The sequence below is a fragment of the Diabrotica virgifera genome, chromosome 10 (assembly GCF_917563875.1).
Source record: "Diabrotica virgifera virgifera chromosome 10, PGI_DIABVI_V3a".
Lineage (NCBI taxonomy): Eukaryota > Metazoa > Arthropoda > Insecta > Coleoptera > Chrysomelidae > Diabrotica > Diabrotica virgifera.
The window spans coordinates 19346984-19371904 of NC_065452.1; the positions used below are offsets into that span (position 1 = coordinate 19346984).

Sequence of the window (24921 nt, forward strand, 5' to 3'; positions counted from 1 at the left end):
CTCGGGTGAGCAATTTGGCCACTCCAAACAAGGGATACCTTCTGCTTCAATGATGTCTCTAGCCACTCTAATGGTATGTCGAGGTCCATTATCATGCAATAAAATTAAATTTTCTCCTGTTGCACCTCTCTAGAGCCTAACTACAGTTTATCAACATTAGAAATTAGAGACAATAGCACATTTTGTCAATTCCCAATGTTCCAGTTTTGGTGGTGAAGACACCAATTTAGGCGATTAATCTTGTGCTGCCTGGATAACTCGGGAACCCATAACTGTTTCCTGCTGTATACTTCTTGGTACGAACTCTTCTTCTTATCGTTTCAACTGAAACAGTTACACCTGTAGCTTCCAAAAGCTACCTTTGGAGCTGTAGGTGAGAAATGGTTGGATGTCTTCCAGCTGATTGGAGAATTAAACGATCGTGGCGAGCCGTTATTACTTTTTGGCGACTTTCCCTTGCATGAGGCATATTTTCGTTTTTGGACACAAAAGTTAGATTATTATTTTCATTCAATTTGCAACTCAAGCAAACAGGGCCGCCGCTAAAGTGCTGGCTGCCCGTGTGCAACTTAATATTTGCCGCCTCCCTTTTAACACTTTAGTTGTTTCAACATAGGTACTAGTATTTAAAGAAATGTGCAGGAGATATATTGTAACCGTAACGCGTATATTAATAAAAATTGCTCTGATCTCGACGTTAGTTTTAGACCTGGATCCCGCGTACCTACCAAAAAAAAGTAGATTAATAGCAAGCTGAAAATTTGTTAATAGCTTAACGGTGTCTAGTCTGACAAACTTTGATTTATGGGAACACTGAAACAGGGGAAGTTTTAATTGTGGAACAGGTTAAAAATTTGGAACGTCAGAAAACGAAAACGTTCCTTGTATTTTGTCGGACATTACTTCCAATTGATTTGTTACCATTTCATTAAACTCTCATGCAAAAATCAGACTGGTGTTTATCACCAACTAGGCATTTTAATGAGTGGAACACCAAGAACATGTCAAATGACAGGAATCATGTTGGCTAGTAATAGCAGTCTGATTTTTGCATGAGACTTTTAATGAAAGGATAACAAATCAATTGGATGTTCTGTCCGACAAAATACATGGGACGTTTTCCTAATCTAACGTTCCAAATTTTTAAACCTGTTCCAGTGTCCCCGTACATCAAAGTTTGTCTGACTAGACACCGTTAAGCTATTAACAAATTTTCAGCTTGCTATTAATCAACTTTTTTTGGTACGCGGGATCCAGGCCTATTTGAAATAAAGTAGTGTGCAAAAGAAACGGGCACACCTATATATTACAAAACAAAATCGGTTATCAAAAGCATGTCTAAAATCATCAAATTCTCAACTTGACTGAACTATAACCCATCTATAACCATACATAAGCATAAAGAAACAATATTATAACAGAGCAACCATCGAGTAATAAAACAGACTTTTTTATTACTCAATGAGAGCAACTTAACAAGCATTTATCTAAATTCTCGGAAAGTATCCTATTGTCGTATCATACTTTTTAAAAAAATCATAAATGTTCAGAATTTGAAAAAATCGCATATGGACGCGTAGGCCACACAGGCGATTATTTACGGCGCCGTAAGAGCAGTAAACCTATTGGTTGTCTAACTTCTCCACCAATTGTAGATGAAATAGGAGCTAGTCAACCAATGCCTCGTCAGGTTTACTGCTCTTACGGCACCGTAAATTATCGCCCGTGTGGCCTTAGCCTTAGCCACAGTCAGTTCGAAAGCCGCCAGTCACTTTGAATTAAAAGCATTCCTGGAACTACTTTATGACTACAACTGCAAAAGGGGCAGTTCATATAATAAATAACATTTTCTGGCATTTTTGTTTAAATTGTTTGAAATATTACGAGTTTATAAAAATATCTGAATCATTACTATGTATTTAATTTTTTGAATTTATTTTCGTTTTAAAAAAAATATTATCATCAGTGGCCTGCTTTTGGCCGCCCCTATAATCGGCCGCCCGTGTGCGATGCACAATTTGCACACATGGTAGCGGCGGCCCTGCAAGCAAATAACCTATGCCGTACCGAGCTGTACTATCTGATTGTCTTATGGACTTTTTTATTTTTAATAAAAACCTTTATTCTTCGCAACAATAACAATTTTGTTTAAGAAATAAATATTACTTTAAAATACATGGTGATTCCATATAAGTTTGGTTCTGTATTGTGTATTGTGTGTATATCTTTTGTTCCTATATACGGCCCTAATGTATTCCAACTTTTCAACATTTCCCGAGCCCATTGTCGTAGGGAATTTTGTCTCACTTAAGTGTGATTTACGATCGCGCCGGATCTATTAAAATGTTGACGTCATGTCGTCCTTTTGTTTCAGATAAAAACTTTAAGACTAGCTACATCCTACATCTCCTACCTGACCCATGCCTTGGAGACGGATGACCCAGCTGGCGGGTTTAAAGCGGAAATCGGAACGATTTCAAGAAAATCAAACAACCAAATAAACTTGAGCAATTCCGCTCAAGTGAACGGCTGTACGGTAGAACACATTACTTCTGAAAGCGTTAATTCGGTAAGCCCTTTGTTTTTCACTTACATTTCACGTTGGCGTTAAGCTGCCCCAATTGATTTAATTTAGAATGGAACTGTGACTTTACTGAACAGCGGGTTAACTAGACAGGATAGAGATTACATGAATAATGAGGGTGAAATTGTTAAACTTCATACCAGAGTGTTCAATCTTTAAACTGGTTTAACACTCCGATCGACGACGTCTATACAGGGTGTTTGCTAAAGAATGGGCCATAGCTTAACCTCAGATTCCTGAGATTAAAATAGGTCGATTTAAGCTAACTTACCTTAGTACGAAAGTTGATAATAACCGAAATACAGGGTGTCAAAGTTAAACTTTTATTTTATTTATTTTTGAATATTTCCTGACAGGCACGGGATAATAACACGAAATTTGGTAAGTGGGGTTTTTTGGGACGAGAAATCTAAATTCCATACCAAAAATTATATATTACCCAGAGGGCGCCACATACGTCTTTCATCGCTCATTTAATACGTTCAATTTTTTTATCTCCCACTCTACATAATTTTGAAATCCAAGCTTTTATTCGACTATTATTTTTACTTAGAAAAGGTATACTACATTCATCTCGCTAAACTCAACCTTTTTGAGATAAACGCATTTTAAATCTACGATGCAAAATTAAATTTTTTTCATTTCATTGTAGTTACTAAATACCATTTGACATATCCTTGTAATACTTGGCAGCAAGTCTAGGTACTCTACACCCTGTAACAAAAAGAAGTACTTCTGTTGGAGTGAATGTAAAGAGAGGGATAAACTCCAACAGAAGTAGAAAAATAAACAAACTTAGTGTCAGCTAATGGAACAAAAATGAAGAGGGTGAGGTGGTAAGGGAAATACTAAGGAAAACTGAAGTACTTGTATAGGGGGATAATGATAATAAGATGATGAAGTTGAAGAAAGGGGAATTAAAATGGATAGAGGTAGAAGTATGAAAGACAGAGGCAAACTGAATGGAGTGGCTAGCAAGCTTGATACTCAAGGATGGATACGGCTCGTTTGCATGCCTGTCGAAGAACAGTAGCTCAAAGTAAATGCTGATGACTAGGAAAGGTATATACTAAGATAAGAATAATGCACTGAAAATATACAGGGTGTAACAAAAATACAGGTCATAAATTAAATCACATATTCTGGGACCAAAAATAGTTCGAATGAACCTAACTTACCTTAGTACAAATATGCACATAAAAAAAGTTATAGCCCTTTGAAGTTTCAAAATGAAAATCGATTTTTTCGAATATATCGAAAACTATTAGAGATTTTTGTATTGAAAATAAATATGTGGATTCTTACGGCAGGAGCATCTTAAAGAAAAATTATAGTGAAATTTGTGCTCCCCATAAAAATTTTATGGGGGTTTTGTTCCCTTAAACCCCCCCAAACTTTTCTGTACGTTCAAATTAAATTATTATTGTGATACCATTAGTTAAATTCAATATTTTTAAAACTTTTTTGGCTCTTAGTATTTTTTCGATAAGGCAGTTTTTATCGAGTTGCGGCTTCTTTTTTAATATGTTTACATAAAAATTTTATGGGGGTTTTGTTCCTTTAAACCCCCCAAATGTTCGTGTACGCTCCAATTAAACTATTACTGCGATACCATTAGTTAAACAAAATGTTCTTAAAACTTTTTTGCCTCTTTGTATTTTTTCAAGAAGGCAACTTTGAGCGAGATATGGCTTCTTTTTTAATACGGTTCAAAATATACCTAAAAATGTAAATCATACATAAATTTTCATATTTTTAAAGTCTCCATAATCGTACTTAACCATATACAAATATGTGGTGGATTTGACAAATATTTAAAATATCTCGATAAAAACTGAATTTTCGAAAAAGTACTAAGAGCCAAAAAAGTTTTAAAAATATTGTGTTTAAGTAATGGTACTACAATAACAATTTATGTGGAACGTACACAAAAGTTTGGGGGGGTTTAAAGGAACTAAACCCCCATAAAATTTTTATAGGGTGTCCAAATTTCACTATAATTTTTTCTTAAGATGCTACTGTCATAAAAATGCCATATGTCCATTTTCAATAAAAAATCTTTAATAGTTTTCGATATATTGTTGTAACTTTTTTTATATGCACCTTTGTACTAAGGTAAGTTAGGTTCAATCAAACTATTTTTGGTCCCAGAATATGTGATTAAATTTATGACCTGTATTTTCGTTACACCCTGTATAAAGACGAATAAGTACTAAAGAAGAACCAATTAAATAAAACTAATAAATCATGGGCGCCAAGAAAATGATCTTCGATCACTCTCCCAGGTATCTTACACTGCTGTCAAATATTAAATATATTAAATCAGTAATAATGAACATAAAGGAATAATAAAAATAAATGATATACAAAATAAGTAAATATTTATTAAAAATAACTACTAGATTTTTGACAATCTCTGAGTTACACAAAGCATATCATGTGACTCTAAAATGACATACAAAAAGTTATACAAAAGTTATATTTGAGATAACTACAATAAGGTTACCTGTTACAAAATAACATACCTCTTACTTACATATAGGGTACAACTCACATGAGTCCTCTTTACCAAATGGTTATAGTACGCTTGCTACGTACAACTAAATTAAAACCCGAAAAATATGAGTAATATAAATAAATAGGCAAAAGCCTGACGAAGAGAAAATACAATAATGAATAAGCAAAGTAATGAATCAAAGTTATAGAAATGAAGTTAAGATAAATACCGAAACGACGAATTAACCGAACAAATGAAGTAAAGCGAATAAATAATAAAATATTTGGGAACAAGCAATTAATATTACACAATAAATATCAAACCAATAATAAAGTATAAAAACCTAATTTCTCTAGGCTTATTCCTGTGCACAAGAAATTACCGTAGATCGTAAATAAGTTTGGGAACCTAATACAATAGTATACAAATATGTCATATAAAAAAACCAGAGGTAAACTAAATCTGGAAAAAAATTAAATTAACATAGTGCATTACACCGAGAGTCTGAAATATAAAAACCAATAGTTACTCAAAGCACACCAAACTGAGTGTTCCCAAACAAACCTATTCCTCAAATGAAAAACCAAAAGGTTCCCAGAAAATGAGCACTAGGATAGTGCCAAACCATGCTTCCTGTAAGCACAGGTGTAGAGACCGAAGATGAAGCTGGAACGCTTCGCTTGCTCCCAGGTGACTGACTATGTAGCCGGAATAGGTTCCTCTCAGGTGGGTGAGGGTCTATGATTTCTCATGTTCGTTTTATATTACTTTCCCAAAAGGCTAAAACAAATATTTACCCAGTCTTAGTTTATATGTAAAAGTGTCCGAAAAAAAAGTCAAAGGAGAAAAAGAGAACTAGAGGAGTGTTTTTAGGATAGATGATAATGTAAAAAGGCCACACAAAAAAATCTCTCATTATTACTGAGCTACTTGACCTTGACAAGAACAGACACATGAGTGTGGAATTTAAATACAGAATAGATATGATATCTTTAAAATAATTATAGGATATTTATACATCAAGAGAAATTTTTGACTTAATTATAACCAAAAACTACTAGAATTTTCTCTGAATAAATTACCTATAGATATTGGATGTGCAAATTGGATTATTTTCAACATTAATTTAGAAATTCATATGTTTGGTTATGTTAAAAAAATATTAGAAAAGAATATAGAATTTTCCTGGACGGAATCTTAAATAAACATCGATTAATCTATATAAAATCCACATTGATTTAAATCCAACAATGAGAATCCTATATTTCACAAAACGATATAAGCGGCCATATAAAAACCTGACTATATAAAAAGTAAATAATTACCGGGAATAAACTCCTAGTGGGCTGCCATTTTCCCTGGTCCAAGACACAGCTGTATACTATAATATTATTTTAAAGACAAACTGGGAACTGTAGACACAAATGCTTAATTAATTTATGGAGATATTCTCCGCCATTTTGGGTACTGGTACTTCACTATTCCGGCTCTCGAGTCAAGTGACGACCGAAATGTGCTTCTCCGCCAAGGTAAACGTCAAACTCTCAGAACGCGAGGTCATATTCGCCACCAGAGGCGTAGAGTATGTTCCGTACATAGAAATGTGACGTCACGTAAATATTTAATTACGACAAAATTAGAGAATTTAATTAAGCGACCAAAAGAAAATAATTATAAAAATATTTAAAGAGCTAATTTCGTAACGTGAACCGTTAAAACCCCACTAAATTATGTTAATCAAACGTTTCTGGTTATGACGGAATTGCTATTTTAGTGAATTTTTTGGATTCTCCAATACTTTCTATGGAAATAATATATGTTTCATTCGTAACGATAGTCATTAGTTTTCGAGATACAGTAGAGCGTCGATTATCCGAACTAATTGGGGGACATGGCTGTTCGGAAAACCGATTTGTTCGGATAATCGAACTATATTGAGATTGTCCTACATATTTATCCACAAGTGAATAAAAACCATATTTATATAACTGTATATTTGTTTATACCTTGATAATGACAAATAGCAATTAAACAAAAAAGTGCAGTCTTTGCAACAACATATTTTTGGATACACAATTGAAGAAAATTGAAGATATGTATTTTAAGCGTTAATTACTAACGCTTGCTCAGTACTCTAGTGCGGGTCGCGGGAGTCGGGAGTTCGGATAACCGGTCGTTCGGTTGATCGACGTTCGGATAATCGACGCTCTACTGTATTTGAAATTAAAAACATAATAATTTAAAGTACATAGTATTATGGAATCCATTATCTTTAAACGCAAATAACTTAAAAACTACTATCGCAATGAGACAAAAGGATGATATTTATGTAAAAAGTAACAAGGAATAAAAAAACACGCTGAAATGATTATTACGACAGAGGCGTAGATTGTGAGGGAAGAAAAGGGGCGAAAATGAAGTATATAGCCCTACAGCACGCCTCTACTAACAGCGGAAAACTATCTTAGACTAGTTAAAGTACTCTAACATGTGTAAACTGTGTGTCAAGTTTGAACAAAAAATATTAAAAGGTGCTTGAACAATGGGCTAAAATAATTTTAGAATATGTATTTGTAATAAAACACTCTATATCTCGGTAAGGAGGAATATTTTATTCGTCTTCATCATCTTTTACTCCCCCGAATATCTTCATTAGGACACTCCGCTCCCAGATGTTCGGCATATTTTCTTGATTTTTATTCATAACCCATGTTTCGCTTCAGTAAAGGACTATGGACTGGATCATTGTTCGGTATAGTCTCAATGTTGCCTCTCTAGAGATGTTTTTTGCTTTTAGTAATGGGTATAGGGCTCCGACAGTCTTTCTTCCTCTCGAAATTTGCTTCTCAATTTCTTCCCCTTTACTTGTTAGAGTTACTCCTAGATATTCAAACCCCGTCACATTTTTAGAGAGTACTCGGTACTGTAATGTGGTACCTGTGTTACTGTAATGTGGTCTGCCCCATTTCCATATATTGGTACTTTGTTTTTGGCCCATTAGCACTCAGTCCATACTGTTTAGAGTTCGACCTTCGCTTCAAAGAGTTTGAGAATAAAAAGGCAAAACAGAAAAAAGGGAAATAAAAATATAAAATCGTATTATTTCCGCATCGTGCCCTTTAAACGAGTTTCGTTGATAAAAAATAAAATTTTGAAAAAACAGTCAGAATATATATAGTACAGGTAATCGATCTTGGTAAAAGTAACAAAACATTTAAAACATGCGAACTAAAAATGTTCAGAAAAAAATTGGGAGAGTATCAAACATGTGACATGTGACTCTTTTCAGACTCTGGATAAAAGAAAAGAACAGAGAGTGTAATAAAAGGGCTAATATTTCCTATTTAGATTGTATTATCATTAAAATCATAGGGTGACTAAACAATCGTTGAGCCTAACGCCCTGCCACAATACAATCAAATATATTGCTATTATCCAATTGCGTCCTCGAAAATAGGAAAACAGTTTTATCCTCTCAGCAATCTTTTATCTATTTTGGACTATAATTACTGTATCAGTACCGCCTACCTAATATATTATCTACCAGATTAGTATTCACGGCCAGGACCGTATTGCATGTATAACATGCAATTAATTATGTATAACATGGTGTTAACTGAATTATATTCAATAAAATAACTGTATTTAACCCTTTTTTTCCTAACATGAATGTTTTTGATAAAATAGACAAATTATATTTTTTGAATATACACAACCACACTTTTATTTGTCAACATTTGTCAACAACATTGTCAACATTTTGTTGCGTGGGGGGTTGTTCCATTCTTCAAGAGCAGCGTCTACCTAGGTACTAGCCGTGCTGTGTGTTGTAGTTTATCCCGTAGAGCTCTAATTTTTCTGTTAAGCATATGCCACAAATACTCTATAGCAGCGGTGCTCAAAGCGTCGATCGCGATCGACCGGTCGATCGCCAAAGTTTTTGAAGTCGATCGCGATTCAGGGAAAAATACAAAATGGAAAAGACGGGGACAAAAAAAACTCGCTGAGAAAATAATATATACACCGTTTTTATAAATTTTGTAAAACAATACGAGCTACAAACATACAAATGTAAAAACTAGTGTGTATTACAACAGATGGTGCATCTATAAATGGCGTTAACAACAGATTTGTTGCATTATGTTGAGCTAACGATAACTTTCCATCGTTTTTGTATTTTATTATATTATTCACCAGCAAGTTTTGTGTTCCAAAATTTTAAATATGAACGACGTCATGAAGATGACAACAAAAATTGTGACTTCAATCAGAGAGCGAAGCTTGTAACATCTTTTTAAAGCGCAATTGGAAGCTAGCGACTCTGAGGAACACACTGATTTACTTCTGTATATAGGTGTGAGGTGGTTGAGCCGTGGAAAATTTTTAGTTATGAGATAATTAACCTCTCGAAATAATTTCTTTTCTAGAAGAACGAGGGGATGACACTCATCTACTTCAAAACGAAAAATAGCTCAGTGATCTGGCTTTAGTATCAGATTTAGCAAATCATTTGAACCTCCTTAATTTGAAACTACATGGTAAGAATAAAACAATTATCGATATGATGAGCGCAGTACATTCTTCTGTCAACAAATTTAAATTATTAATTAATCAAATGAACAGAAATGATTTAAATAACGTTCAATCGGTAAAAAAACGGGTAACTGCTGAATTATGTTTATTACGAGATGGAGTTATGGTAGGGGAGCCCAAGCGGGGATTTTTGCAGTTACTCGAGCGCGTCAGATTATCATATGGGGAGAAACCTGGTGCCCTGCAGATGTACCTCTACCATATATTGGCTCTTAACACAGGGGAGTTCGTTAACGGGGGCCCGAAAAATAAAATCTATCCCTAAAAATACTCGAAATTGTCAGATTAAGATAAGGTAAGTTAAGTACATGCAAAAGAGTGTATATTTCAAAAATCTGAAAATTTGAGCGGGGCGTAAGGGAATGGGTGAGTTAAAAAGTTTCACAAAAAAAAGCGAATAATTCGCGAAATGACCGATAGATCGAGAAAATAAAAACTACGTGTTCAATATTTTTCAAAAATCTATCGAATGATACCAAACATGACCCCCATGGAGAGGGGTGGGGGTTAAATTTAAAATTTAAAATACAAATCCCGCGATATTCCGCAAAATAAACATCAGATCGAAAAATTGTAAAATACACTTATTCAATATTTTTGAAAAATATATCGAATGGTACCAAACACGACCCCCCACGGAGGCGGGGTGGGGGTTACTTTAAAATCTTAAATAGGAGCCCCAAATTTTTATTCCAGATTTGGATTCTTTACATAAAAATAAGCAACTTTTATTCGAAACATTTTTTAGAGTTATGGATAGATGGCTCTATAATCGGAAAAAACGATTGTTGGAAATGGAAAATTAAATTAAAAATGGCAAGCGCCCACTAAAATGAACAACTTTACTTACATTTTTTTGGTTTTAGGACCTACTCTTCACAACCCAATAGGTCCCCAAAGCGCTCGAGTGACTGCACATTTAGCATACTTTGCTCCCCCACTATTACAATCAGTTCATTACATAGCGAGTTTGAAAGGCGCTTCCGTAATTTTTAAAAACTGACAGATATTGTAACATTCATATTTAGTCATTTTCTTGTGAAAATGTGGAAAAAATTGCCACTGAAATCTGAAATATCCATTTATTTAAATATGAAGATCATTTCCGTCTAAAACTATGCACTGAAAATAATTTCGGATATATGTACACCTAAGTCCAGAGCGACCAATAAGAAATCTTGGCCTTTCATATCGTCTGACAAATATCTGTCTTTGAGGCAAGTAGCTCTGCAGCTCACAACATTCTTTGGATCAACGTACTTGTGTGATTCTGCATTTTTCCAAATGAAGGTAGTAAAAGCAAAGTATCGTGATTGGCTAACTGACGAATATCTCTCATCATGCTTGCGGTTGGGCCTCGATAATTACGTAGCATCATGATATGACTTTGGATGTGCTATGGCTATGATAATTTGACTTGTGGATGATAGCAATACAATTCACTCTCTACACTCTCTGTAATTACGACTTTTTATCAAATAGAAATGTGAAATTTTTATTTCCCAAATTGTTTTTTTTTACTAGTAGTCGATCGCTGAACGCTTGCAGTTTATATGGTAGATCCCACACAGTATAAGTCTGAGCACCACTGCTCTATAGGGTTAAGGCCGGGTTAGCAAACAGGCCACTCCAGAACAGTGATATCTTCTGCTTCACGGAATATTTAGGTGCATTCTGCTGGTATATGGGGGTGCATTATCATGCATTAAAATTAAGTTTTCTCCCATTGCACCTCTCCAGAGCCTAATTATTACAGGTTCTAAAAGCAAATCAACATACAACCTTGTACTACAACATACAACATTGTACCTGCGAACTGTTAAAGTTGGTTAGATTAAAATTAAAGGAGTTTTTTATCGATCCTCCCCAGTGGCGTGCTGGCCATATAAATGAATCGGTGCAATCACCGAGAGGCCGCGGCCTCTTGAGGCCGGTCAAATAGGTTTTTCACAAAAAATTTTAGATGTAACAAAAAAAATATTTTTTAATTTCAAAAACAATTATTTACATAAATTATTGCTATATAAATTATATTTTACATAAATTATTGCTACAGATAATATTTATTTTCATACATACAAATAGTATATTTATGGTTTTCCAATTTACATCTAAATCTAATATATGTACTCTGCAGAATAAAAAATGGAAAAACGTCTTGCAAATTTTTGACCGAATTATTGGAAGTATCGAAAAACGATTTGATGAAGACAAATCGTTTTATGATAATATAAGCACTCTACATCCTAGAAATTTTGATAAAATGAAAAATGGTATATGTACCTTTAACGTCATTTAAATCATTTACTGAAAAATTAAAAAAACATCCGGTAATTATTTAGTGTTGACTCACCGCTCCCACAAGTCTGACAACTGTATATATGGTATCTGCCTTACCTTCTTATCATTTTAAAATTAACAATTAACTGCGCTCGGCTTTAATTTTTGTATTTATCTCATTTAAAAATGTGAAATTTTCACATCAATTTCAAATTATGGCCGCCATTACAGTATGCGCAGATCGCTTACGTATGGATTGATGACAGTTTATTTCTGCAATGTTGCCTAATTTAAAATTTTTTATAATTTCTTGTGCAAAGACGGAAGGTGCTTTATTTTTTTTTTATTTTATTAATAATTAACAAAACACTCTACACTCTAATACCCGAAAGTTAGGTTTGGACCGAAGGGTTAGGTCTTCCTCCTTTGAGAAATTGTACTGTATAATACATAATATATTAATTTTTTAATTTTATTAATAATTAATATTATATTAATTGCAGACATAAACTGCATATTATATCAATTGCAGACATAAACATTGCAGAAATAAACTGTCATCAATCCATACGTAAGCGATCTGCGCATACTGTAATGGCGGCCATAATTTGAAATTGATGTGAAAATTTCACATTTTTAAATGAGATAAATACAAAAATTAAAGCCCAGCGCAGTTAATTGTTAATTTTAAAATGATAAGAAGGTAAGGCAGATACCATATATACAGTTGTCAGACTTGTGGGAGCGGTGAGTCAACACTAAATAATTACCAAACATCCTACCATATTATCTGCGACTGCAATTAAAAAAGAACTTGTGGATTTTCTGATAAATTGATTGTATTTAAAAATAGCATTTTGCAAAATACTGAAATTATTTAGTGATGAATATGTTCAGTCTACATAAAATATGAAGGATGATATTATTAATCTAAGTGATAATGAGCATGAAGTAACACATGACAGTGTTGTTAATATCGTGAAAATTCACCTCCGTGTGGTACTAAAAATTGTAAAGATTGTATAGCTTGCTGTTACGCTGTTTTGCATAAGTACAACTTATATTAGTGTGCTTATCCAAATTTAAATATAGTACATATATAAGCATTTATTCACTCTTTTAGTGACACAAGTATCTTGCTAAAAAAAGCTTGTAAACGTTGAAATACATAAAAAATTGGTTAAGAAGTACCTACTTTAACACAAGATCACTTGGAAACATTTATGCTAATAGTTATAGAAAAAAGTATTAGCTTTGTATGAGCTTAAAAATGATGAAATAACTTACGAATTTGCTCAAAAATCTATTTTAATGCGGAAATTATTGATCGAGAGTTATGTAACTATTTTATAAAATAATTGCAAAATAATGTTTAGATTATTGTGTTTAAGTGTTAATTTAAATATTGTTAAATTAAAGTATTTACACTATACTTTAATTTGTACTATCTTGTATTATTGATTTACTAAAATTCAACTAACAAATTCTCAAAACAGAAGGTAAAATGAGGATGGGAGGCCGCTTTTCTATAAAATCACCGGGCCGCTTGAAACGTTCCAGCACGCCACTGATCCTCCCTCGAGATAATACCTCCCCAGAACATGACACTTTTTTATACCTGTGGACAGATCTAGTTTCCATTCGTGCTTGTCTTCTTCGCCCTCTAAGGACACGATTTCGTTGGTCATTTGAGTTTAAACAAATCCTGGTTTAAGTCTGAAAATAGCACATTTCGCCAATTAGGTACCAATGTTCCAGTTTTGGTGTTGAACTCACGAATTTAGGCTATCAATCTTGTGCTGCCTGGATAATTTGGGAATCCATAACTATCCCCTACTATGTACTCCTAGGGCATGACCTCTTTTTCTTATCGTTTCAATTGAAACACTTACACTTGTAGACTGTAGCTTCCAAAGGCTGCCTTTGGAGCTGCAGGTAAGAAATTGTTGGAACTCTTCTAGCTGCTTATTGGGCAATGAATCGTGGCGAACCGTTGTTACCTTTTAATAAAATCAACTATCATCCAATAAAGTTATCCTAGAAACGGTCCTCCAAAATACTGACAATAATATTTTAGAGTGTTCTGTACAACAAAAAAGTAGATATAATTCACTGGTTCCATTGGTTCCAACGCAAAAAATACCGTATGATCATACTATACTTAAAACGATATTGTGTATTACGAATCGCAAGGCTACATAAATTGTACTATAAAAAATATGTCATTGACGAAATGGCAAAAGCAAAATGAATAACGGTATTACGTTTGCTACCTTATCATTGTAAACTAAATTTAATACAGTTAATTTGGGCTCAAGTAAAAAGTGAAGTGGCCAGAAAAAATACAACTTTGAAATTGAAGGATGTCAAACAACTTTCATTAAAAATGTATCAACATTTTCAATTTCTTTGCAACCTGAAAATGCAGCAGCATTATACTCTAGTTAAATCGGAGAGTGCAGGAAGAGTCTATGCCGGCTTCGGGAATTTTTTCCCATCAGTAGTCCCATATCCTCTTCTCTCCAACTCAACCAGGTACCTCGATCTCTGCCTTCCCAGATGACAAAGAAAGAAATGTCACGGATATCGTAGCGACATCTGCTAAGAAACAAACTAAGTTCTCAATCCAGTAGTAAAGAAAACGACAATAAATATCGTTCTCATACCACTAGATTGACAACTGATGGAAACTCTCTGGTTACTACCCCGCGACTTTCAAAAATTATAAGTCATACGGGTGCCGAAACGAACATTAAGATGAGGGAATTTTAAATAATTCACGTCCCATTTGATCAGCGTGGTAAAGTTCCAACGAAAAGGTTTCCTAAGTACTCCACAAAAGAGTAAATGAATTAAACATGTATAAACATTTTCAATTTATTTGCAACCTGAAAATGCAGCAGCATTATACTCTAGTTAAATCGGAGAGTACAGGAAGAGTCTATACCAGTTTCGGGGATTTTCCCCTCATCAGTAGTCCCATATCCTCTTCTATAACTTTCATTAAATTCCATAAAAAACGTAACGAGAGATAACTGAATCACGTCAAAAAAGCGGAAGAAAGATTGTGAACTTTTGATAATAACATTGAAGAACTTTGTCAATCTACATATATAATCATTCCAATCGAGCCGGAGGGGTAGGGTGAGGAACGGGTGAACTGAGTATCTCTAAAATCACCTTACTGCAGCCGGTCCCAAGCCCGGATAAAAGAGGAGGGTTAACTACCCACCCTCGGAAAAAGAAGCTAGTTATGAAAACTGCAACTTTGCCTCGGAACCGGACGGATAAACACAAAAAACGACCAATGCAATGAATATCGGAACTTGGAACGTCCAGAGTTGATACAGACCTGGAGCTGCCACAAATGCTGTGGAACAACTGGTTAACATAGGAGTGGATATAACAGCAGTCCAAGAAATAAGATGGCCAGACGATGGAAATATAAAAATAAGTAAATCCACCATCTTCTTCAGCGGTAACAAAAACGGAAGACATAAATTTGGAACGGGCTTTGTGATTAGAGACGGCCTGGTACAGAATATACTAAATTTCAAACCTATAAACGAAAGGATATGCTATATCAGAATGAAGGGAGAACGATACAACATTTCGATCATCTCAGCTCATGCGCCAACGGAAGAGAAGGATGAAGATATCAATGATGACTTCTACGACGTAATAGAAAGGGGGATATATACGATGCCCAAACAAGATATGCGCATACTCTGCGGAGATTTTAATGCTAAAATAGGCAAAAAGCCTAGCCTACACCCCACAATCGGTAAACACAGCCTTCAAAATATATCCAACGACAATGGCTTAAGACTCACAGAAACTGCAGCAGCTAAGAATATGTTAATAAAGTCAACTACGTTTCCGCATAAAGACATTCATAAGCAAACCTGGATCTCAAACGACCATATTACGCGAAACCAAATTGACCACATCATTGTAGATGCCCGACATGGGAACAATATCATAGACGTAAGAAGCCTCAGAGGAATAGACGGAGACACAGATCATTACTTAGTCAGAGCAAAAGTCAAATCCAGAATATCTAGCCACAAATACAACAAAACAACAATGAACCCACAATGGAATATGGACGAAATTCAGAACACAGAGAAACGTCAAAAATATATAGAACAACTTGAACAAACCTTGAACTCTGAAACAGTTTACAATGATATAGAACAGCTGTGGGAAACGACTGCCGAAATAATAACCAAGACAGCTGACAAGATCTTTGGAAGGAGTAGGCAGAAGAGGGCAAAAACATGGTATGACGATGAATGTCGGAGACAGTTGGAAAAAAACAAACAGTAAGTAAGACATGGATACATCTACAAACAGACAAAAATAAAAGGAATACGACGACTGCCGAAAAGAAACAAGAAAAGTGATACGCACAAAGAAAAGAAACTATGAACAACAAAAATATGAAGCTATGGAGAGAGACCGACCCAAACCAGGCTCCAGAGAATTCTATAAAGAAATCTCCACTGAAGAAAGAGGACATAGAACCAATTCTATCCATACACTGAGAGACAATCAAGGCCATATGATAATCGGCGATAAAGAACTAACAGAAGAATGGAAAGGGCATTTCAGGGACCTTCTAAACATCATATAGGAAGAACAGCACAAAGAATAGATCTATATAACAGCAGACATGCCCGTCGAAAATCCCTCTTTTGAAGAAAACCGAAAGGCCTTAACTAAGCTGAAAAATTACAAAGCGCTGGGTACGGACGAGATACCAGAAGAATTTCTAAAATATGGTGGAGAAACACTACATCGTCAAATCCACCAATTAATAACAAAGATATGGTCAGAAGAGAGGATACCAGCAAGATGGAAGGAAAACATCATAGTGCCCATCCACCAAAAAGGGGACAAAACAAAATGCGCGAATTACAGAAGAATTTCACTCTTAAACACGGCATACAAATCCTCTCAAACATCATTCTTAGTAGACTAACCCCTTATGCTGAAAATGTCGTAGGAGAATATCAAGCCGGTTTTAGGGCAAACAGATCCACAATAGATCAACTATTCACGCTGAGACAGCTTCTAGAAAAGGGATGGGAGTATAACAGACCCATACACAATCTCTTCATAGACTTTCGACAGGCATATGACAGCGTAGAAAGAAGCCAAGTATATAATGCCATGGCGGAGTTCTCAATACCAAAGAAACTCATTCGGATGACTAAAGTCTGAATGGAGGGTGGAATATCAAAAGTACGTGTAAATAATAAACTGTCTGACAGCTTCGAAATCAACAGTGGACTCAAACATGGTGATGCGTTATGACCACTACTTTTTAACCTGGTATTAGAGAAAGCCATGAGGTCGGCCGAAATAAAAACAGAACTGCTATCGGTTCAAGGTCCCAAGTTATTACTAGCATACGCAGATGACATTGATCTCGTTGGAGACTCCACCCTATCCACAAAAGCCATTTTCAACAAGGTGGAAGGAGCAACAAGCGAAGTAGGGCTGAGGATTAATGAAGAGAAGACGAAATATATGTGTATAAATAGAACAACACGAAGAGACAGGATAGGACAAAATGTGACGGTCAACACCTTCAATTTCGAAAGAGCACAACGTTTTAAGTATCTGGGGGCCGTAATCACAGCTGACAACGATGTTACTGAAGAAGTAAAAGACAGAATCTAATCAGCAAATCGCTATCTATTCGCACTGGATAAGCTTATAAAATCAAAAGATCTTACAAGAAGTTCCAAGATCAAAATCTATAAATCCATCCTCAGACCTGTACTAACATATGGTTGCGATGGACGTGGACCATGACCAAATCAAACGAAGAAAAGCTCAGACGTTTTGAACGAAAAATACTTAGAAAAATTTTCGGACCTCACCACGAGATTAACACAAACCAGTATAGGATCAGAACCAACTTCGAATTAAAAGAACTCTACAATGGCACCGATATTGTCCAAGAAATTAAATCACAGCGACTAAGATGGGCAGGTCACGTGCACAGACTTCATAACGAAAGACTTGTAAAACTGGTATGGGAGGAGATTCCTACAGGTAAAAGACCACTTGGACGTCCCAGAATGCGATGGAGAGATAACATCCAAGCAGATCTCCGAAAAATGAACATCCCATTTGACCCTAGGTTGATGGAAGACCGAACAAATTGGAAGAAAGTTGTACAGTCAGCCAGGACCCACCCACGGTTGTAGCGCTACGTGATGATGATGAATCGGGCCGGATAACGAACTTGACACTGAAGAAGAGCAAGAGATGGAAATCTATAATTTATACGTAGATCAGTGAGTTTTTAAGGAGAGGATATTATTCTGAATGATTTCAGTTTAATCACTTTACCTGCTGTTTGCAGATTAGTGAAGATTTGCACGTGTAATGAGCTGCTAGGGCAAGCAAATAAAGTATAGATGAATTTTTACATTATCATCATCATCATCATCATCATCGCAGCCGTTCAATCATAGTGGATTAGGGTAATGCCAAAGCATATAGTAATCCTTTTTTCCAGATGGATTATTCCTGTTTAGTTTATTTCTTATAGTGGTCATCCATAAACTAAGTCGTTGAGAAGAGGGAGGGGGCTTGCTTGTTACGACGGAGTACGACAAGGGGGAGGGGGGTATGAGTGCCCATTCGACGTCGTTTAATATATTGGTATATTTAAATTTGTCGCTATTGTGTCTATAAAAATAATTTTTTAGTAGCTTCTACCAGCATTAAAGTATCAGATATTCATATAAAAACGTATAGTTTTTGATATGAAATTGAAAATAAAACAAAACGTTTACGAATAAATATACCTTTGTTAAAACTAAAAAGAATAATTCTATTATAGATACTTTTATCGCATACTTTTCATTCCGTTTTTAAAATTATCAGTCACGGCGTTAAAATAATATTAGGTAAAATAGCACTTTTTAGCAGGTATTTTAGCACTTTTGTACAGGACAACAAACAATAAGACATTGTTCTTTGGGTTTAAACAATCGCTTCTATATACCGAACAACGTCTGGAAGCAAAAAATATTAAATTGTTAGTTCATTTATGTGCTGCATACTGTGCGTTAAACAACAGTTCTGAAAGAACGAATAGAAATAAAATATTGTTTTCTATTTAGTTATATAGTAAGTCGTATTTATACTTTAGAAGAAATGGCATCGAAATCAAAACAAAATAAATATAACGATTTATATGATGCAGTTAAGAAAGCATACCCCGCAAAATCTTGGTCCAATGCTATTAAAGATTTTTGAAAAATTTAAACGCATATTGAAAGACTGCATTATTGCCGAGGGCCAAAAGTTCCTGAAAACATCTATAATGTTTATTTTAATAAGTTTCAGGGGTGAAAAAAAAAAAGAGAAAATTTTGTCTGATTTTTCATTTCAAATATTTCATTCAAAAGAAACCTTTTGTTTATTCTAAGGGACTTTCAACCCTCGGTAATATTTTTTTTATTCTGCGTTTAAATTTTTCAAATATATTTATTAGTTTTCTCAGGATTCGAAAAAAATTAATGCATTTAAATAGCTTTACGCCTACCCCCTCACATTTGATTAAAAAAAACAGAAATAATATTGATTTTTTTTAAATCAATGAAAGGGGTGTCGTGAGTTGCAACAACGACGGCGACATGGGGGGGGGGTTGTCTCTAAACGACGAATTACGACGGAGGGGGGGGGGAGGGTATTAAAAAGTTCAAATTTTTTACGACGTAGTTTATGGATCCTCCCTATAGATCTTCAGGCATCCCGAGATTCTGGCTGCTTTCATTGTTTGTTCTCTGACCTCTTTTGAGAGATTTCCATAGCTTGTTATTTCCGCTCCAAGATATTTGAAGTGTTTTTTTTTTAAACCTGTTCCACAGTTTTAGAGTCAATTTCTAATTTGAATTTTATCGGTTCTTTGGAAATTACCAGGCACTTAGTCTTCTCGGTGCTGATGAGCATATTTAGTAATTTAGCTTTAGTATTAAATGCATGCAGTAGTCTTTAGATATTGTCTTCAGAATCGGTGATAAGGTCAGCATCGTCAGCGTAGCAAACGACTCTAAAGAATGTGTTACCCATATTAAATCCAGCTGTTCTGGGAAGGTTTTCTATTATTTTGTCCATTATTAAATTAAATATGAAAAAGCTCAGTGAATCGCCTTGACGGGTTCCTGTGTTTATAACTATGTCTTCTGTTGTCAAATGTCATACCCTTATTTTTGTTTTACATTGTTTGTTAATATCGTGTACTAGGTTAATTAGCCTGTCTCTTCTTCTTTGAGTGCCTCTCCTATCGGAGATTGGATATCATTAGGGCGATTCTAATTTTATTTACTGCTGTTTTGAACAATTCGTTAGTGGTACAGCCAAACCACTCTCTCAAATTTCTCATCCAGGACATTCTTCTACCGCCTGGATTTCTTCGTCCTTGGATTTTTCCTTGCATTATATTTTGTAGGAATGTGTACTTTTGTCCCCTCATCAGGTGGCCTAAGTATTCAAGTTTTCTCTTTTTTATATTCAGTAGAACTTCTGGCTCGTTATTTATTCTGCGTATTACTTCTTCATTTGTAATTTTATCCACCCAACTTATTCTTAGTATACGGCGGTAGCACCACATCTCAAAGCTTTCAAGATTTTTAATATTCCTCTGTTTAAGAGTCCATGACTCAACACCGTAGAGCAAAGTACTGAATACATAGCATTTTAACATTCTAGTTCGTAGATGAATACTAATATCACGATTACAAAATAATTTTTTCATTTTTATAAAAGTAGACCTGGAAATTTCAATACGTCTTTTTATCTCGTGATTTTGGTCACCTGTTTCATTGATAATAATAATAATAATTAGCCTGTGATTAACCCTTTTCTCCCATTATTTCTAAAACGTCCTTTAATCGCACTCTGTCAAAAGCCTTGGTCGTATTGACGAAACACATATATGCAAGTTTATTAAATGCTATGGACTTTTCCGCTACCTGTCTGATAACAAATATTGCATCAATGATGGATCTATTTTTCCGGAAACCTTATTGTTCTTCCCGTATGATTATAGTTTTGGCGATTTCTTCCAGTATAGTTTTTGTGAATACTTTGAGAATGCTGTTAAGCAGAGTTATTCCGCTATAGTTTTCTGGATGTGTTTTCTCTCCCTTTTTTAAAATGGGTATTGTTATGCTATTTTTCCAGTCGCTCGGCATTCTCTCTTCTTCTATAATATTATTAAATAAGGTTAGTAATTAGTTCTGCAATTTTTTCCCTCCGTGGTTAAGCATCTCATTGGTGATATCGTCTGTTCCAGGACTTTTTCTGTTCTTAAGGGACTTTATGATGTATTCTATCTTATCGTTTGTTTACACTGGCGGAGCGTCCATGTAACCACTGTTACCACTGGTAACAGTTAAAAATCTTGCAAATAAATATTTTATGACTGCTATGAAATAATTCCATTTATTTTTTTTTACCAACAGAAATATTTTTGTTAATAGTACCTAATTCAGTAAATAGCCAACTAGACGCACGAAAATATTGGCGAGATATGTGAATCCATTGCACGTTATTATATATTATGCTGTTATGAATTCTGGCATTCGCAGGAGAAACCTCGCTATCGCTCGGGACTATTACATACCTCGTTTCTGAAAATTTTGAAGGAGCGACGGCTCTAGTAGCCCGATCAAAGAACAATCTGACCCCAAAAAAAAATAAAGGAAGGATGAAAATTTGGGAATAGGTAGTTGAAATTGTCTATTATTATATAAGAAAAAGTTTACCATTCTACATCCCCTCTATTTTAAAAAAATGGAGGGGAATACCCCCTCTCGAAGATGAAAAAATACATTCAAAATAAGACCGGAATTGGATAAAATGACTAATTCTACACAACTTTTCTTCTATGGAGTTTTTTCACTAAGTCAATACTTTTCGAGTTATTTGCGAGTGAATATGTTCATGATTAACAAAATAAAACAAGGTTTTAGACGGTTTTTCGGAGATAACTCAAAAAGTAAGTATTTTAGCGAAAAAAATATTCTTAGCAAAAACATAGCCCATAAAAAAATGAAAAAAATGGTGTATACATGAGGTCTGTAGACCCAGTAGAAGCAGAGTTGCAGCTAATGAAAAGTAGGTTCTTCTTCGTCAAATTCCAAATCGAATATTTCAATGTGAAATAACCCAAAAACGGAGCACTTTTAGGGGAAAATTCATTTTAACATTTTTAAAGTGTTTAAAAAGATTTACTTTTGTTTTTTAAAAAACTTGTAATATTAAAAGTAAGTGAATTACGCTCAAAATATTGTTGGTCCCTTCTATTTTTTGGTAAAAAAATCGCGAAAATCACCCCCTAATTAGCATCAAATATAAATTTTAACATTACCACTTCACAAGTTACTTTGTCTATGTATTATTTATATGATCTGTAAGTTTCATCGTTTCAAAATGCTTCGTTTTGAAAAAGCTGTAGTTAAAATGGCTTGAACGAGTAACTAATCACAAGTTTAGGCAAATTTTGAACAGCCATAGCATAACCAATTTTTGTCTAACAAAAAAACAAAAAATCAAAAATATTCAGAAAAGCAAAACGTACATTTTATTACTCTTTGAGATTTTTGGTATTCCTAATTGTTTTTAAGTTAATTCCATAAACAATTACGATTTTTTTCAAAATAAAAAAAAATGTTTTATTTTAATCCCAATTTTTTTCAAAACTGAGCACTTTGAACCAATGAAACTTATATAAACAATACATAAGTAAAGTAACTTGTAAAGCAGTAATGACTAATTTTATTTGAGAAGCCAATTAAGGGGTGATTTTCGCCATTTTTTTACCAAAAAATAAAAGGGACTAACAATATTTTGAGCGTAACTCACTTACTTTTAATGTTAGAAGTTTTTTTAAAAAAACAAAAATAAACCTTTTTTAAACACTTTAAAAAAGTTGTAATTAAGTTTCCCCGAAAAGTGCTCTGTTTTTTGGTTATTTCACATTGAAATATTCCATTTGGAATTTGACGAAGAAGAACCTACATTTCATTAGCTGAAACTCTGCTTCTACTGGGTCTGTAGACGTCACGCATACTCCATTTTTTTCAATTTTTTACAAGCTATATTTTTACTAAGAATATTTTTTCGCTAAAATACTTACTTTTTGAGTTATCTCCGAAAAACCGTCCAAAAGCATTTTTTTGAAGTTATTCTTCTTTAGGCGCGATGCGATTGAGAGTAAAATTTCATAAATCTGCGCGCATGCGCACGCAGACAGTAATAGTTCGTTGCTAATCTTTCAAGATAGGTAGGAATGTATGTATCTGTATCAGCGCAAATAAGTCATTAAAAGAATATATTAGTGTTTTTAGTAAATGTATTATTTATTATAATTTTTGGATTTGTCTTTCTCTTTAGTAAGATAATAGAATATTATGTAGGTATAACATTTTTATACGTCTATTTGTCACCGTGTTGTGTAATTATATCCGAAACTTACGTGTCATTTAAAGAAGCTCTGGTGGCGTAGTTGGTAGAGCGTTGGGTCAGTGATTGGAAGGTCGCACCGGTCGCGGGTTCCAATCCTGGACGATTCTTTTTTTTAATTTTTGGTTGTTTTAATAAAAAATTTTTGAAAGTGGTAGATAAGAAAGTTAGTTTAATATTTAAATAAAATACAAATAACCTGTTAAGTATATTTACTTCGTTTAAATTATATAATAGAAGAATAACTTCTTACGTGCGTACAAAGTACACACACATTCTTTTTTTGGTTAAAAATGAACACATTCACTCGCAAATAACTCGAAAAGTATTGACTTGGTAAAAAAACTCTATAAAACAAAAGTTACTTAGAATTAGTCATTTTATCTAATTTCGGACTTATTTTGAACGTATATTTTTTCACTCCCGAGAAAAAAAATTTCATCCCATATTTTCCAATTTTTGTAAAATGGAGGGATGTAGAATTGTAAACTTTTTCTTATATAATAATAGACAATTTCAACTACCTATTCCCAAATTTTCATCCTTCCTTTATTTTTTTGGAGGTTTTCGTCAAATTCTGCGGTCCCTGATCGGGCTATAGAGACGGCGCGCGGGCACGCTGTGTATATCAGTATTGTAACCATTTTGAGGATTGGTAACGTTGGTGTAGTAACTATTACAGATTACAGTGTACGTGCATTTAAACATGGAAGAGTGTTGTTACGTATTGCATAATTGATCAACTACTTGAAAAGTCATTCTCCTTGTATATTTTTTTTATATATAATTTTGAAAAAAAAATGATATTATTGAAAATGGAAGAATTAAAATATAAACAATAGTTTTAAAATCCGTTCTCTTTCCTACTTGTTCATTTTTTTATGTTAATTTTATGGTAGAGTAAGTAATATGTTTAGTTTGTTTATTATTTATTGTTATACCTGATACATATACATAATTACATACATATAATTTGGGAATAGTGATTTGTTTAATTTTATCCCACAGGATTGAAAACAAAAACTTATTTGGGAGGTTCAAAATAACTTTTTTTAAATAAGATTTTTTTACATCTGGTTTTGTTAACACTTTATAAAAAGTCATGCGTCGCCACTGGTTTGTTATCTCAATGTCATTGTCCTCCTTATGTCCATTTTGTATCTGTTCTAGGTCTTCACTTTCGTTATATAGATTTTTAAAGTATGTTTCCCATTGCTGTGTCGTAATTTTATTAGTTTGTACGGTGTCCCTGACTTCAAGCTTATTTCTTCTTAACATTCCCCATACTTTCCTCTGGCTCCCATACAAGTATCTTTCCATTTCTCTTTAAATATTATTTAAACGTCAAAAATAAAATATATTTATATCTATACGAAACGAGTAAGTCCCTGCAGAAACATTTCCCAGCATCAACCACAGTGACAAATAATTATGTGGCGAGTGAAGGGCTGCAAACAAAGGGGGAGCTGACTGA

The 24921-nt window shown here is 34.1% G+C and overlaps 1 protein-coding gene across 1 annotated transcript in view; it reads left to right on the forward strand.

Annotated features, from left to right (window-relative positions):
• LOC126878709 (heart- and neural crest derivatives-expressed protein 2-like) overlaps positions 1–24921 on the forward strand; it is a 100828-nt gene that overhangs the window by 53893 nt on the left and 22014 nt on the right. The window contains exon 4 of the mRNA XM_050641573.1: positions 2375–2569. Within this exon, the coding sequence (XP_050497530.1) occupies positions 2375–2569 (195 nt within the window). The remainder of the gene's footprint in view (positions 1–2374; positions 2570–24921) is intronic.